This window comes from Bubalus bubalis, chromosome 19 (assembly GCF_019923935.1).
Source record: "Bubalus bubalis isolate 160015118507 breed Murrah chromosome 19, NDDB_SH_1, whole genome shotgun sequence".
Lineage (NCBI taxonomy): Eukaryota > Metazoa > Chordata > Mammalia > Artiodactyla > Bovidae > Bubalus > Bubalus bubalis.
In genome coordinates, this window is record NC_059175.1 from 29,324,950 (window position 1) to 29,341,454 (window position 16,505).

Genomic DNA, 16,505 nt, shown 5'->3' on the forward strand with positions numbered 1-16,505 from the left:
TTTTAAACAATGGCATGTGAAGAGCTGTGTGCTGAAAATAGGTACAGATCATGTGTCCCAGCAGAATATAGGACGTCAGTATATTTCATTTTCACAGAACATGAATTGGGCTGAGAGTATAATACTGTCCTTCTGACCTTTAGTTTCTTGAATAGAGTGTTAGGGGAAAATATCCTAATTTGCACGCATATATTTAGTGTAATTCAGAATAAGTTCTTAAAGTACATACTTGTTGGTTTTTTGAATGTCTCCTAAAAATGTGTTTAGTTCAGATTAATTAAAATAGCCTAGACACGTAGTATTATAAAGCTATACAGGAATCGTGTGTCATATACTCACGTAAAAGGCACAGTAACCAAAGGCTAGAAAATATATGTAAGTGATCTAATCTTGGTCACATTACCAAGGAAAGAAATTAAGTCTTTACACTTTCATCTTAGAACTTTTCCCTTGCATCCCTAGTTTTTAGAAAACAAACAGACAAAAAGCATTTATTGATTTCTTAATGTGTGCAAGATACTGATGCAGGCATGATGAGAAGGGAAATCGTAAAATGTCCTTTATAGTCCCGCAGTGCTTTACTGTGTGTTTGTTGAGTAAAGATAGAAAAACATGAAAAAAAAAATGAAGAAAAAGTTAAAATACATTACTAAAAATACAAGAAATGTAGGAAGTTACATATGGTTAATTGCCAGAGCAAAGCAGACATTACTCACTAAACTTTGAAATGGATTAAAGACTTAAATATATGGACCTAAAATCACAAAACTCTTAGAAGAAAACATAGGAAAAAATGCTTCTTGACATGGGTTCTGAAAATTATTTTTTTGGATGAGACCTAAAACACAAGCAATAAAATAAAAACTAAGTTAGTTGAACTACATAAACTAAAAAGCTTCTGCAGAACAATCAACACAATAAAAAGACAACCCATGGACTGGAAGAAAATACTTGGAATCCACACATCTGAGGAGAGGTTAACATTCAAAATATATAAACAACTGACATAATTCAAGAACATGAAAGCAAGCAGTCCAATTAAAAAGTGGGCAAAGGACCCAAATAGACTTTTTTTTCCCCCAGAAAAGACATTTAAATGGCCACGAGACATATTGAAATGTGCTGGATTTAACTGATCATTAGAGAAATGCAAATCCAAACCACAGGGAGCTATCACCTCACACCTATTGGAATGTCTGTTATCAAAGGACAAGATATAGCAAGTACTGGGGAGGACATGGAGGAAAGAGAAACTGGAAGGGTCAGGAGGAAGACAGTTTGTATAATTGAGCAAGAGCCAGATCCCTGAACCTTTTCCTTGATTTTTCCTAACATCCCTTCAGTACTCTGCTTTATTGACTACGCCAAAACCTTTGACTGTGTGGATCAAAACAACTTGTGGAAAACTCCTAAAGAGATGGGAATACCAGACCACCTGACCTGCCTCTTGAGAAGCCTGTATGCAGGTCAGGAAGTAACAGTTAGAACTGGACATGGAACAACAGACTGGTTCTAAATCGGGAAAGGAATACGTCAAGGCTGAATATTGTCACCCTGCTTATTTAACTTACGTGCAGAGTACATCATGAGAAACACTGGGTTGGATGAAGCACAAGCTGGAATCAAGATTGCCAGGAGAAATATCAATAACCTCTAATATGTAGATGGCACCACCCTTATGGCAGAAAGTGAAGAAGAACTAAAGAACCTCTTGATGAAAGTGAAAGAGGAGACGGAAAAGTTGGCTTAAAACTCAAATTTCAGAAAACTAAGATCATGGCATCTGGTCCCATCAGTTCATGGCAAATAGATGGGAAAACAATGAAAACAGTGAGGAAACTTTATTTGGGGAGGCTCCAAAATCACTGCAGATGGTGACTGCAGCCATGAAATTAAAAGACACTTGCTCCTTGGAAGAAAAGTTATGACCAACGTAGACAGCATATTAAAAAACAGAGACATTGCTTTGTTGACAAAGGTCTGTCTAATCAAGGCTATGGTTTTTCCAGTGGTCATCTATGGAAGTGAGAGTTGGATTGTAAAGAAAACTGAGCGCAGAGGAAGAATTAACAGTTTTGAACTGTGGTGTTGGGGAAGACCCTTGAGAGTCCCTTGCACTGCAAGGAGATCCAGCCAGTCCATCCTAAAGGAAATCAGTCCTGAATATTCATTGGAAGGACTGATGCTGAAGCTGAAACTCCAATACTTTGGCCACCTGATGCAAAGAACTGACTCTTTGGAAAAGACTTTGATCCTGGGAAAGATTGAAGGTGCAAGGAGAAGAGGACGACAGAGGCTGGATGGCATCACCGACTCAATGGACATGAGTTTGAGTAAACTCTGGGAATTGGTGATAGACAGGGAGGCCTGACTTGCTGCAGTCCCTGGGGTCACGTAGAGTCAGGCAAGACTGAACGATGAGAACTGAGCTTCAGTACTCATCGCTACCCCAATATTTTTCTGGATGACAATGATTCAGTTCAGTTCAGTTCAGTCGCTCAGTCGTGTCCAACTGTTTGCAACCCCATGAATTGCAGCATGCCAGGCCCCCCTGTTCATCACCAACTCCTGGAGTTCACTCAGACTCATATCCATCGAGTCAGTGATGCCATCTAGCCATCTCATCCTCTGTCGTCCCCTTCTCCTCCTGCCCCCAATCCCTCCCAGCATCAGAGTCTTTTCCAATGAGTCAACTCTTCGCATGAGGTGGCCAAATGACTGGAGTGACAATGTTTAGGACTTCAAAAATTAGTCCTGTGGTAGTGTTGTATAATTCTACTTATGAGGCTGGTGGAATAAGCACATTCATAGCAACAGAAAGTAGAATTTATCAGTGATTTGAGTGAAGGGAGAAAGTTATAGTTTAAAGGTTACAGAACTTTGGTTGAAATTGATGAGAATGTTCTAGGTATAGATACAGAGGAACTTCCCAGGTGGCGCTAGTGGTAAAGAACCCACCTGCCACTGCAGGAGACATAAGAGATGCCAGTTCGATCTCTGGGTCGGGAAGATCCCCTGGAGGAGGGCATGGCAATCCACTCCAGTATTCTTGCCTGGAGAATCCCATGGACAGAGGAGTCTGGCAGGCTACAGTCCTTTGGTTATCAGAGTCAGACACGACTGAGGTGACTTAGCACGCACAATCACTTATGGCAACGCTCAGACAACATTATGAACATTCTTGTGAATTGTATACATGGAAATGCTTAAACTATAAATATTGTTGTATATATTTTATAAAAATCTAAAAAGTCAAGCTTATAAAATTGCACCCATTATTATAACTCTCGTCCTGCCTCTAAAGTCATTTCCATCTGCCTGTAGCGCTTGTCAACTAAATGCCCATGATACTTCACACTCAATACAAAAATAAAGCAAAATCCTTTTTTTGTGTAAGTAAAGTTCTTTTTGTTTTCTGTTTTTTAATTTATTTCACCCCAGACTGAAGAGCTCAGAAGTTGTTGAAGTGTGTGGGCTGTATTCTACAGCTTCTCAGACCCATCTGAGCTGGATCATGTGTATTACCCCTGCCCCTGCGGTACTTCCGGAGCTGAGGTGCTGCTGTGTCTTGACAGATACTCCAAGGGGGCAGCTTCGTCCTTCCTGCCACACTTTAGCCAGCCTAACTCGCTATGTTAATTTGTTAAGGCTGTAATCACAAAATGCCATCATGGCTTAACCAACAATCATTTTCTCATACTTCTAAGGGCTGAAGTTCAAGGTCAAGGGTCAGCAGGTTTGGATTCTTCTGGGGTTTCTCTCCTTTGCTTGCAGATGGCCACCTTTCTTTTCATGTGCTCAGTTTTTTCTTCTCATAGCAGGCGGACTAGATTAGGACCCACTCTCACAGCTTTATTTTAACTTCATCCTCTCGTTAATAGTCCTGTCTCCGAACACAGGCACATTCTGAAGTACTGGGAGTTAAGTACTGGGAGTTAAGACTTCAACATATGAATGTAGAGGTGTCACCGTTAAACCCATAACGTTTGCCGACATGTGCAATGCTTAAATCTAACTAATGTGACAGACAAATGTGCAGCTTAGAATGCCTGCTTAGTTTTAGGGAGTAGCCTGATTTCCTCATGTCCTTTGCACATATACACATACTGTTATTTCTATTGCTGACCTATTAATGGTGAAAAAGAATTTATGTGGATTTTATTACAAAATTTAATGAATAGATTTTTATCAAATTCTCCAAATCCCTTCTCAGATTTTTTTTAACTCATTGTACTATCCACTGGTCCTGTTTGAATAATATTTTTTAGTTTAGCTGTTTGATGTATTCATTGTATTTGACAGTCCAGATTAATCTGTTTTTATCCTGCCAAGGGGGCTTCGATCCTGTTCTGTAAATCACTCTACAACTTGCTCACAGTTTGCAGACCACTGGAGCTGCACTCCCTGGTGTTTACACAAATCCTAACTGAGCTTCAGCCTAGGATTCCAGAGTGGGACAGTGATACTAAGTCTCTAATGAACACTGTCATTGTCAGTATACAATTTTTTTAAAAATTTATTTATTTTTGGCTAGCCTGGGTCTTTGTTGCAGCACACAGGCTCTTCATTGCTCCTTGCAGGCTTTCTCTAGTTGTAGAGAGTGGGAGCTCCTCTTCTATTTGTGGCCAATGGGCTTCTTATTGCAGCAGCTTCTCTTGTTGCAGAGTACAGGCTTTAGAGCTCATGGGCTTCAGTAGTTGTGACACAAAGGCTTAGTTGCCCTGCTGCAAGTGGGATCTTAGTTCCTGGACCAGGGATCAAACCTGTGTCCCCTGCATTGGCAGGCAGATTCTTAACCGTTGAACCACCAGGGAAGTCTCAATATACAAAATTTTGATTTAGGCTTTTTGGTCTGTTTCTACATTATTTTCTTTCCTGTACAATCAAATTTAAGTGACTGTTAAGAGAATTTTATGTCATCTGCTGACATCCTGCATGGTACCTAATATGTTCCTGTGTTCTAGGAAGGCAAAACAGTAGGAGTATGCAAAAAGCCAAATTAATCTCAAGCTTCATTTGCATTCGTCTGGTAAAGTTTAAATGTGATTTAATATCTCAGAACCAAATTAGATGCATATGAGAACTGTAACTACAGAAAACATTTAAATTTTTGAATCTGTAGCTTTCAAAATTCACCATGTTCTGATGTATTCTTTACAAGCAGGCAGATTTCATTTAAGCCACTTAATCATAATTTCCATTTATATATGCAGAGACTTTAGGCTAGTTACCTTTTAACTCATAAAATGAAGAGACTATGAACCTAGCAATTAATGCTATAGCTAGATTTAAAAATAAGAAATGGTGAAAAATATTAAAGCTGGCCAGTATTTAAGAATCCATTGCAGACTATTTATCTCTTTATCTCTATTGGGTTTTTCTTAATATAACTACGATTAACACAAGATGAAATACTGTGTGACCATTAAAAAGAATGTTATTGAAGACCATAACTCAAAATGGCAAGTATTTTATGTTATAAATGTGGGGAATAATAGATATTCAATGTTATTATGATTTCAATTAGGTTAAGGTGAATAAGAAACCACATTAAAAGAATACATCAATTACTTTCAGTGATGGAAATACAGTGATTTTTTTCTTTTATTATTTTAAGGGATATGTGTGTATTCAGTTTGATTTTAAAGATTTTAAAAAATATAATTGCTTTCTAATATAAAAAATTTTATTTTTTTATAAGATGTAAAACTGCAATAAACTAAAATTGAGGCACCCTATACGTTAATTCATCAATCCTCTAACTCCTTATCTTACCTCTAACTCCTTTAACTTCCCCCATATAAATGTTAATCATCTCAGCTCAGTTGGTAAAGAATCTGCCTGCAATTCATGAGACCCTGGTTCGATTTCTGGATCAGAAAGATCCCCTGGAGAAGATAGGTTACCCATTCCAGTATTCTTGGACTTCCCTGGTGGCTAGATGGTAAAGAATGCACCCATGATGTGGGAGATCTGGGTTCGATCCCTGGGTTGGGAAGATCCCCTGGAGGATGGCATGGGAACCCACTCCAATATTCTTGCCTGGAGAATTGCCATGGATAGAGGAGCCTGGCGGGCTAAGACCATGGGGTGGCAAAGAGTCAGACACAACTGAGTGACTAAGCACATAGCACATCTCTAACCAAAGTTTTTTAAAAGACTTCACTTTCTTATCTCTAACTCCTTCAAATTCCCCCAAATAAATATTAAATGTATTTATTACCTTTAATTTTATTACATATTTTTAATTTTCAGATTATTTAGGAAGTATAAAGACAGTTAAATACTCTCTTTAAGAAAAAGAATAAGACAGATTATCCCAACTAAAGAAATAGCTCTTCATAAATTCCCTGTAGTAGGGACACAGAAATCAAGGGAAATGCTTTGACGTGCAGAAATTAAAGCAGTTACCTAACTTGTTAGTCAATGTTTGCATAACTGTTTAAAACATTTTCAAGCATTAAGGTTTGTATGGGGTGATTGGTTATACATGCAGTCAACCATCCTGCAAATTAAAATACAAACCACCAGATCAATATAAGCCTGTTGGAAATGCTGAGGGAAATTTTTTTTTTAATTTCAACTATGTGCTTCTTTAAAAAAAAATGGGTTGTCTATTTAATTTGCAATTCAATTTCTAAATTACTACATCATTAGGGAATTATAAGAATTTTTACTTTGGCCACAGGGAATATCACTGTGCTCAAAGAATATCTTGTCATTTTTATCTTCTGAACCCCTGCTCCTATCTTGACTTTTGTCTTTAATAACCAGTACTCAACTCAACATTTAGAAAAAAAATCTGACCAAATATATTCTTGGCTTCCCTGATGGCTTAGACAGTAAAGAATCTGCCTGCCAATGCAGGAGGCCCGTCAACCCCTGAATGGGGAAGATCCCCTGGAGAAGGGTATGGCAACCTACTCCAATATTCTTGCCCAGAAAATTCCATGGACAGAGGCACCTGGCAGGCTATTCTTACCAAATTACTCTGAACTCTTTTTTCTCTGAAATTTTATAGAATATATAGTCTCTACCATTACTTTGATTTTAACATTCATTTGTTTTATAATACAACTGTTACTTATAATGGTAAATGATAGATAGCACTTCGTGAAATTAAATATTTTCCTTGTATCTTTAATTTAATCATTACAGTTATCTAGGTAGAGTTGCTTACAAGTGAAGAGTTCAAGGTATGAGTCACTTTGTACAGGCACTGAGTCAGTTGGTTTTGGTATCAAGGACTAAGCCCAGATACATACACAGCAAGAGACACACAGAGTCTCACCCGTGTTTAGTTTACTTTTTACAATTATCTTACACTGAATATATACATATATATCTTCCTTCCTCAACTTGCAGATACTTCTTTATTTTAGGGACCATGGTTTCCATATCTGACTGCTTATGACTTGAAATGTGTTATTAAAAACAAGGATTTTTTGAGTCATATCCCTTAAAGATTTAGATTCAGATTCTCTGAATCTGGACTGGAGCCTGGTAAACTGTATCTTAGAAAAAGTATTATAAATACATCCAAGTAGGAAAATGCTGTCTTTGGCAGGCCATCAAAGCTTTTTTTCTTTTTCCTTATTGACGCTGTCTTCATAAGAGCAATGATTAGTCCCATAGACTAATCCTGAATATATTCTGTTATTTCCCAAGAATGGTTCTACATCATGGGTAATTCTTTTCTATGATGCATCCCATATTCAGGTTCACTACTGGAGCTGCCTTGATTATATTACTGTGAAAATAATTTTATATTATTGTTAATTTGAAGGAATCCATTCATTTTCTCTCTGTGGAACTTTTACCTCCTTGTGAATTCTTTCCGATTTAAACTGTAAATTCTAATAGAACTTGGACAGCAAAAGCCATAATGGGACAGAAAGTTATTGGCATTTAAAAGCTCTTCCTCTTCCCATGAAGTCTGCTTGCTTTGAGAGCATATAGTTTAATGGACTTTCCTGGTAGCTCAACTGGTAAAGAATCTGCCTGCAATGCACGAGACCCCAGTTCGATTCCTGGGTTGGGAAGATCCCCTGGAGAAGGAATAGGCTACCCACTCCAGGATTCTGGCCTGGAGAATTCCATGGAATTGCAGAGAGTCAGAAAGAACTAAGTGACTTTCAGTTTAATGGAAACAATCAAGTGAGTCTTGAGGTTAGCAAAATTTTTAAAAGCTCTTCTCCATCAATCATATTTCTTTATAGCACATTTTCTTAGAGAGAACATATTTAGTTAAGTTATTAATATCACTCTATTAGTAAAACAAAACTTTTAACACTCCTCCTCTTTAATCACAGGTCCTTATAGCACATTCACTTAAATAAAACACGCAGTTAAGTTATTAATATCTCTACTCTCCATCCAGATTCTTTATGGCAGTTGTTCTAATGAGAGTCTTTAGTGACATGTCTGGCTTGAGTTAGGAGTATTGTCTATATGCAATACATAATGAAAAGGATATTTCAAAGAGGCCTACCAAAAGAGCTATCATGCCAGTGCAGTAACAACTCGAGTAACAAAACAAATAATTGGTTTAACCTCAAAGTGTAAGATAAATATGAGCCTGAAAAAAAAAAAAAAAAAAAGTGAAAGAGTTGGTTACTCAGTCGTGTCTGACTCTTTGTGACTCCATGAACTGTAGCCACCAGGTGCCTCTGTCCATGGGATTCTCCAGGCAAAAATACTGGAGTAGGTAGCCATTCCCTTCTCTAGGGGATCTTCCCAACCCAGGAATTGAAGCTGGGTCTCCTGAATTGCAGGCAGATTCTTTACTGTCTGAGCCACCAGGGAATCCCCAAATATACATATATACAAAAATAATTTATACATATATAAATAAATATATACATATATACATATGTATGTGTACATATATAAATAAATAAATGAGTAAGGTAAAAAGTAGAGGAAAACAGACAAATCTCCTTTTTAAATTCCAAATAAATCAACTTTTATATACTGAAAACACAGCATAATATAACAACAAGACAATGACAAAGAAGAATCCTACATTTGCCTTTCTTTTTCAGCAGTCCATCCCAATATTTTGCTAAAGTACAACAGGATTATTCACGTTAATTGTTAGTGTAGAGAATATTTTTTTTAACTATAATATGGATATTGTTAAAGTGCACAAGTCTTAAACATACACAAATCTTAGATGAATTTTTAAAATATATATGAACCTACATAACCTCCTGGATCCATGTACAGAACAATTTTTAGAAGGCTTCCTTTTTTCCTTTTCCAATCAAGCCCAGAGGTTCTCACTCTTCTGACATATCACTATAAGCAGTTGTGCTTGAACTTCACACAAATGGCGTCACACACTGCAGAGTCTTTAATGTCTTCCCTCTTTTGCTCATCATCATGTCAGTGTGATTCATCCATGCTGTTGTGTGGCAGCAGTACTTTCTTTTTATATTTCAGGCTGTGCTTCATTCTATGACTATGTCACAATTTATTTCTCCATTCCACCTTTCATGACACTTGGGTTGTTTCCAGTTTCAGGCTAATAAAATCAGCCTGTTATGAACATTCTTGAAGTGCCTTATGCACTGATTTCTCTTGCATATTTACCTTATGTTGGAACTGCTGGGTAATTGGATAGTCATGTTTTTAACTTTGGTAGATACCACCAAAAGTTTTCTAAAATGATTATATTATTTTTCACATATACCAGCAGTAAGTATATTGAGTTGCCTTACATCATTGGAAAAACTTTGTAACTCTTAATTTTAGCCATTAGCCATTATGGTTCAGATGGTAAAGAATCTGCCTGCAATGTGGGAGACCTGGGTTAGATCCCTGGGTGGGGGAGATCGCCTAGAGAAGGCAACTCACTCCAGTATTCTTGCCTGGAAAATTCCATGGACAGAGGAACCTGGTGGGCTGCAGTCCATGGAGTTTCAAAGAGTCAGACATGACTGACTGACTAAGACTTTCACTTTCACTAGCTATTAGGAGATACGTGGTTTCACTTTACATTCTGCCAGTAATTACTGTTGCTGTGCGCATTTTCATAGGTTCATTGGGCAGATGAATATTTTGTTTGGTGAAGTGTCCAGTCAATAGTTTTCCTTGATTTTTCTATTTAAGGAGTTCTTTTTATATTCTTGACAGGAGCTCTTTGTTGGGATATACACTGCAAATAGCTTCTTCCCATCTGTGGTTTGCCTTTTCACTCTCAATGGTATCTTTTATTGTTGGTAATTTGATTTCTAGTTTGTTTAACTTTATGACAATAAGAAAAAATGGGATTTGATATATTTAGATTGCTTCAGGGATTTATTTTAACCATAAATCTGTGCTTTGGAATCACACATATTCTGTAACCTTGGGAAATTTTATGCAGTATTTTCTTTGTTATTAAAAAGAATAGCAGTATTTTAAGGTTCCTTCTAGCACTACAATTCTTTATTGACAACTTAAGTATCATTCTGGAAAATTTTGTAAAACATTTTGTTCTCCTCCATTCTACAATATTTTATTTCACACAGTATAGCTCTAAAAAGTTTTAAGCGTGGTCGCTATAAATATAATTACCATCATTGCAATAATGAATCATAGAGTAATCTTAACAAAACAGAGTTGCTGCCTCATTGCTAAATTCTTACACCCAGCACACTCTGTATTTTTAGACTGTATGGAGCTCACAAGGTTTTCCTTCTAAGAACTTATGTTAGACAGCCATTCAAATGGCATCCTAAAGACCAGTTTAATTTCTTGTTAAATATGCTTTCAATTATTTTCTAAAAGTGAGAAAACAAGGAAGAGAAAAATCTGTATCCTTCAAATCAAAGAATATGGATGAAAAGATTATTTTATTATTTTGTTTGAAAATTTATTTTCTCTGCAACCTGGCTTATTTTCAATTTTCTACACAGGATACTTCTATGTCATTCTACACTCTATAATATCATTAACTTTCAAACAAGCAATCTGATCATTTTAATAGTATATTTCTGTCTCCTTTTAATTCATGTGGTTACCTTGGGTACCTTGAATGGTTCACCTTTATCTTCATGTGTTTTTTTGTATGGAAGAGCCAATATTTTGAATAGTGAAAAAACACATTTTTTATATATATAAGGCTTGTTTCTCAAGCTATTGACTTGAGAAAGCATGTTAAGAATTTTAAATAGCCACTTCCCAATAGGAATATAAACCAAGTTTTGCGAGCACTTTTTTTCCAGTGCCAAAACTCCATCTTCCTTCTTTCCCTTTTAGCCCCCTTCCTCCCTTCTTTTTTATCCCTTTGTTCTGTCTACTCATACATTATGCATATAGATTGAACACTTACTATGTGCTGAACTTACTGTAACCCCCCACTCCAACCACAGGTCTTCAACACCAGTTAAATTTGATCACAAATGCCCCTAGATATAGCCACCCAAATGTCTACTGTGCATTACAGAGCTTGGATGATGCTGTACCAAGTACCACATGTAATATCCTTCTCTTGTTTTTGTCTTTATGTTCACTTTCTGGTTATTGCTTCTGATTTTTAAATATTTTAATCAGTTCCCATGAAACTCCACTATTAGAGATACTTATCTGCTTTGCTGAATTCGCAGCATATTGTTGAGGATGAAACACTTTCTTTTCCATGTTGGACTCAAAATTCTGTGCCTTCTGCATCAACTGGAATTTTTTAACTATCCTGGAGTATTAAATATCAAATTATTTTATGAAGAAGATTGAGGAAAGTTTCTTTCCCCATATTGGAATCTAGAAGTTTGTATTCCCAAAGCAGGAATTCAGATCTCTTTCTCTTTTAATACCTCTGAATCTTTTTGCCGTTTTTCCATCTCTTGGCAGAGGTGACTTCGTTTTATATGTCTCTTAAGCATGCTCACAAATTCAGGTCCAATCCTGTTCTTTGCGGGCGGCGGGGAGTGGGGTGCGGCATTGGAGAAGGTATTTCTAAGAAATGGCATTGAAGTGAAATTTAGATTCCCATTGTTTATTCTGTTCCATATCTAACTTTCAGCATTAAAACTGGTTGGTCCCATATCCTTGTTTTGGTTCATGGTGATAGCACTGTGTCTAATCTGGTGTATAAATCTCCTAATTTAGAACTGACCTGATCCCATAAAGAAAGCAATTTAGAAAAAGGAAAATATGGCCTCTGTCCAGTCCAAAACTTCCAATGATAACCCAGGAGGTTTTGACAGGGTAATTTTCTGATCTAACCCAGAAACAAATTGAATTTATAATTATAGATTATAGTCAAATTAGAGTCTCCTTTGTGTAATGTGAACAATATCAAGTTTCCTTCCTATAATATGAATGACATTAAGAAAAAACATCAGAATGCTGTTGGCATTTTGTTGGCAGCTGGGCTCTTGTTTCAGAATTCCAGTCAGTAGGTACAAATTAGGTTGTTCAACACAATGGACCACAGAAGCAGTACCATCAAGGTTAATAGGAAGTGATGTGGTTTCTTTTCTTCATAAAAACAGATAAAAGGGAGACTAAAACACTTCCACATTTTAATTCTAATTTTGTATAAAGAATGATAAAGGAATGGGAAGTTATAAAAGGTGAACTTGTATATATTTAATTAATATTTATTGATGTTTAATACATGCCTATACTACTCTATGTACTAGGAATACAACATTTCAGCTCAATAATAAAACATAATCCCTGACTTTTAAGAAATATGTGGATTATTAGAATTTATGTATTTTTGTTTCTTAATTTAAATTACAATGTTATGCTGTATAGAGATCTTAATTTCAGCACCTGTTTTGCTTCCTGATATGATTAATCTCTCTTAATTTTTGTTTACTCTTGCCATCTGTAGGAGATAGTCAACTTCAACTGCCGAAAACTAGTGGCTACAATGCCTCTTTTTGCTAATGCGGATCCTAATTTCGTGACCGCCATGCTGAGCAAGTTGAGATTTGAGGTGTTTCAACCTGGAGATTATATCATACGAGAAGGAGCTGTGGGTAAAAAAATGTATTTCATTCAACATGGTGTTGCTGGTGTCATCACAAAATCCAGTAAAGAAATGAAGCTGACAGATGGCTCATACTTTGGAGGTTAGTAAAAAAGAAAATGTAACTCAGATGAAATCTAATTTGCTTGCAGTATGTATCTTTATCAGAATTTTGGAGATGTCAGAATGTTGATTTATTGGGTTTGAATGTGGACTTGTATTTGAATTCTGATAAAAGTGTCTATAGTGTGTCGACTGAAAAAAATGCATAACTAAAAGTTGAGAATTATGTTTTATTTGGCAGACAAAACTGAGGACTTAAGCCCAGGACACAGTATCTCAGATAGCTCTGAGAGACTGCTCCAAGAGGTAAGGGAGGAGCCAGGGTATATAGCAGTTTTTGCAACAGAGACCAGGTAGTTGAAACATGGAATGATTACTGTTGGTTAGAGAAAACCAGATATCTCAAATTAAAGAATTTAGTGCTTTTCTTTGTATGAAAAGATGCAAGAGTCTGGGCTCATTGAAATTATTCTTTTGATATGCACTTCAGTTGTCTGGGGCTGGTATCCATGCTTTCTCATCCTTAGTCTCCTCTGAGGGCATCATCTGGGGTGGCTGCAGCAGCTGACTGGTAGGTGGTGGGCATCCTGTTTCTCTCCTGAGTTTGCTCTGGGCTCACCATTGTGTGGCTGTAATGTGTTGGATTGATGGCTGAACATCATTTGTTTACTGATATGGCAGGCAACATTTTTTCACTGAAAACTGGTATGTTTTCACATTTCAGTGTCACACGTTCAGTGCATATGCATTTACTATTGTATTCCTTAGAATATCGCTTCAGCCTCTTAAACCAGAACCAAATAACAGTGGCTTAAGCAGATAGAAAGTATGTTTTCCTCTCACACAGAAGTCCCAAGAGGCTTTAATGACTCTCTCCAAGACAGTTTTTAGGCATGCAGATTTTATTTATTTTGCTGGGCTGCCATCCTCTAGAGTATTTTCCTTATTTATACCAGAAAAATTGATTCCTCTCCACAATATGGACCACAGGAAGGGAGAAGGGGGCAGAGGAATTGAAGAATGAGCAGTTTCTCTTTAGATATGTGCCCAGAATAGCGAACTTCACCTCTATTCACGCATGATTGGCCAGAATTTAGTTAAAAGGGTACCTCTAGGTATAAGGAAAGCTGGGGAATATAGCTTCTAGTTGTGTGATACATTAGTCAGGGATTTCTAGAAAAAATGGAAGCAATAGGAGATATATATCTCCTATTGTGTGTGTGTGTATTTATATATATTCACACACATACAGAAAAGGAGATTTATTATGAGAAATTGACTCATATGAGTATGGAAGCTGACAGATATTATGATCTGCATCTGAAACTGAAGAACAGGAAAACAGGTGATTAAATTCAGTCTGATGTAAATAGAATCTGAAGGCAGATGAGTTGAGATGTTAGCTCAAACAATGAGATAGGAAAAAAATATTTGTCTCCCCTTCTTTTTTTTCTCTATTCAGCCCCCAGTGGATTTGGAGGATGCATACCCTGAAGAGGGCAGACTACTGAGTCACCTGGTTGAAATACTAATCTCATCTAGGGACACCCTCATAGACATATCCCAAATTATATTTTTCTGGGCATCCTATGACCAGTCAAATTGACACATAATTAACCATCACAAGGGGCTATTTGCCTTGCTGAAAATTCTGACATTTTGAGTTGTTTCCAGCTTTTTACTGTAATAAGCTGTATATATTTATATTTGTGCAAATGTACAAAACTTGCCTATGAGTTGATTTACTGGGCCAAAGTCTATGCATACATTTAAACTGAAAAAAATATCAAATCATTTCTTTGATGAAACTGCTGATTTCTACATTGCTTTACCCATTGATTTTTACATTTTTCTTCCTAATAAGTAAAATTGGCATCCCCTTATTATTTGCTTTGTACTTCCATTATTAACAGTGATACTGAGGCATTTCTTTATAGATATGGATTATTTTTATTTGATTTTCTATTGCTATTTTTGCATTTTTTAATGTGTTGTTTGTCTTCTTAAAGCAAATTTACAGAAATGTCCCTAATGTATTTTTGATATAACGTAACTGTTTTCTCCAAAATTATTACTTCTTTTTAAACTTTCTTTCTAATTTTTTGTTTTATCATTCTGATCTTCATTATTGTCTATTCGATTTGAATTTTAGAGCATTTGTGTTTCTAAAGTGGGTTTTTTGCACTGCAAAATTATGAAAATGTTTCCATATTTACTTCTATTTTGTTTAGTTTCACTACATTGTTATTACAATTTTAACTTGTTAGAACAAGTGACGGGGAATGACTATTAATGTCTCTTAGTGCCAGTTCTGATTTAACATTAAAGACAATGATTAATACTACAGTGTCAGACATTGGCAAGTTTAATAGTTAAATATTACTCAACAGTAGGAAACTGAAATATTTTCTTTAGAGAAAAAGTCAGGAAATCTGCCTTAATGTATCAGGCTTATTCTACAAGACAAATTCAAGTGAAACTTTTTCTTATCGTGGGTGAGGTATTCATAAATGGCTCTTATTACTTGGTATTAATTCTTTACAGACTTTATAATATGCCTTTAGAATTTTTCTCTGTCAGAATTAATGTCTCCCAACTCTGTGTCTCCATACTACTTCTCAATTCCAGTATTGACTTCTTTCTGCCTCATACTGAACATGGTTGCTAGTTACCTGTCTTCCTTCTGATATTAGATGGCAAAAATGTGTGCATCAGAATCATTGAAGAAGCTGTTTAAGTTCAGGCTCTGCCTATCAGAGATTCTAATTCAATAAATCCAGACTAGGGATAATACTTTATTTGTTTGTTCAATTAGATAATAAATAACCAGTATATTTGAGCCCCTGAAAATCAGTGAAAAGAAAGTATTCAAATCAAATTAGTGATGTTGGCTAATCTTAAAGCTAGGCAATATATTCATTTTTATTTTAAAATAATGATTATAAAAGCAACAATAATATGCTGAGTTTAAGAAGTTTTCTTCAATAACAGCTATAAAATTTATTGGGAAAAGTTTTAATTTTATTAAATGCTTATTTGGAATATATCAAATTAACCATAGGTATGAAAAGTGAAAGTCACTCAGTTATGTCTGACTCTTTGCAACCCCATGGACTATACAATCCATGGAATTCTCCAGGCCAGAATACTGGAATTGGTAGCCATTCCCTTCTCCAAGGGATCTTCCCAACCCAGGGATCCTCCCAGGTCTCCAGCATTGCAGGGAGATTCTTTACCAGTTGAGCCACCAGGGAAGCCCAAAATAACCATAAGGCTCTCATTCATTAACCTATTGCAACTGAGTAAAACCTATCAGCTCAAAATATTTGGCCAGTTTTTGGTTAACCCAATGATTAGCTTCTTTGACTTTCTCCACATTCATTAAGGATGATTTTTAATTCTTCATCTTTCTCTTTGTTCCTACTCTTCTTCCTCGTCATGATTCTGATTGCATCAGCCCCTTACTCTTGAGCCGATT

General features: G+C 36.2%; 1 protein-coding gene across 1 annotated transcript in view; it reads left to right on the forward strand.

Moving 5' to 3' along the window:
• The window catches only part of HCN1 (hyperpolarization activated cyclic nucleotide gated potassium channel 1), a 435,721-nt gene that overhangs the window by 367,004 nt on the left and 52,212 nt on the right, over window positions 1–16,505 (forward strand). Inside the window, exon 6 of the mRNA XM_006067715.4 lies at window positions 12,827–13,067. Within this exon, the coding sequence (XP_006067777.1) occupies window positions 12,827–13,067 (241 nt within the window). The remainder of the gene's footprint in view (window positions 1–12,826; window positions 13,068–16,505) is intronic.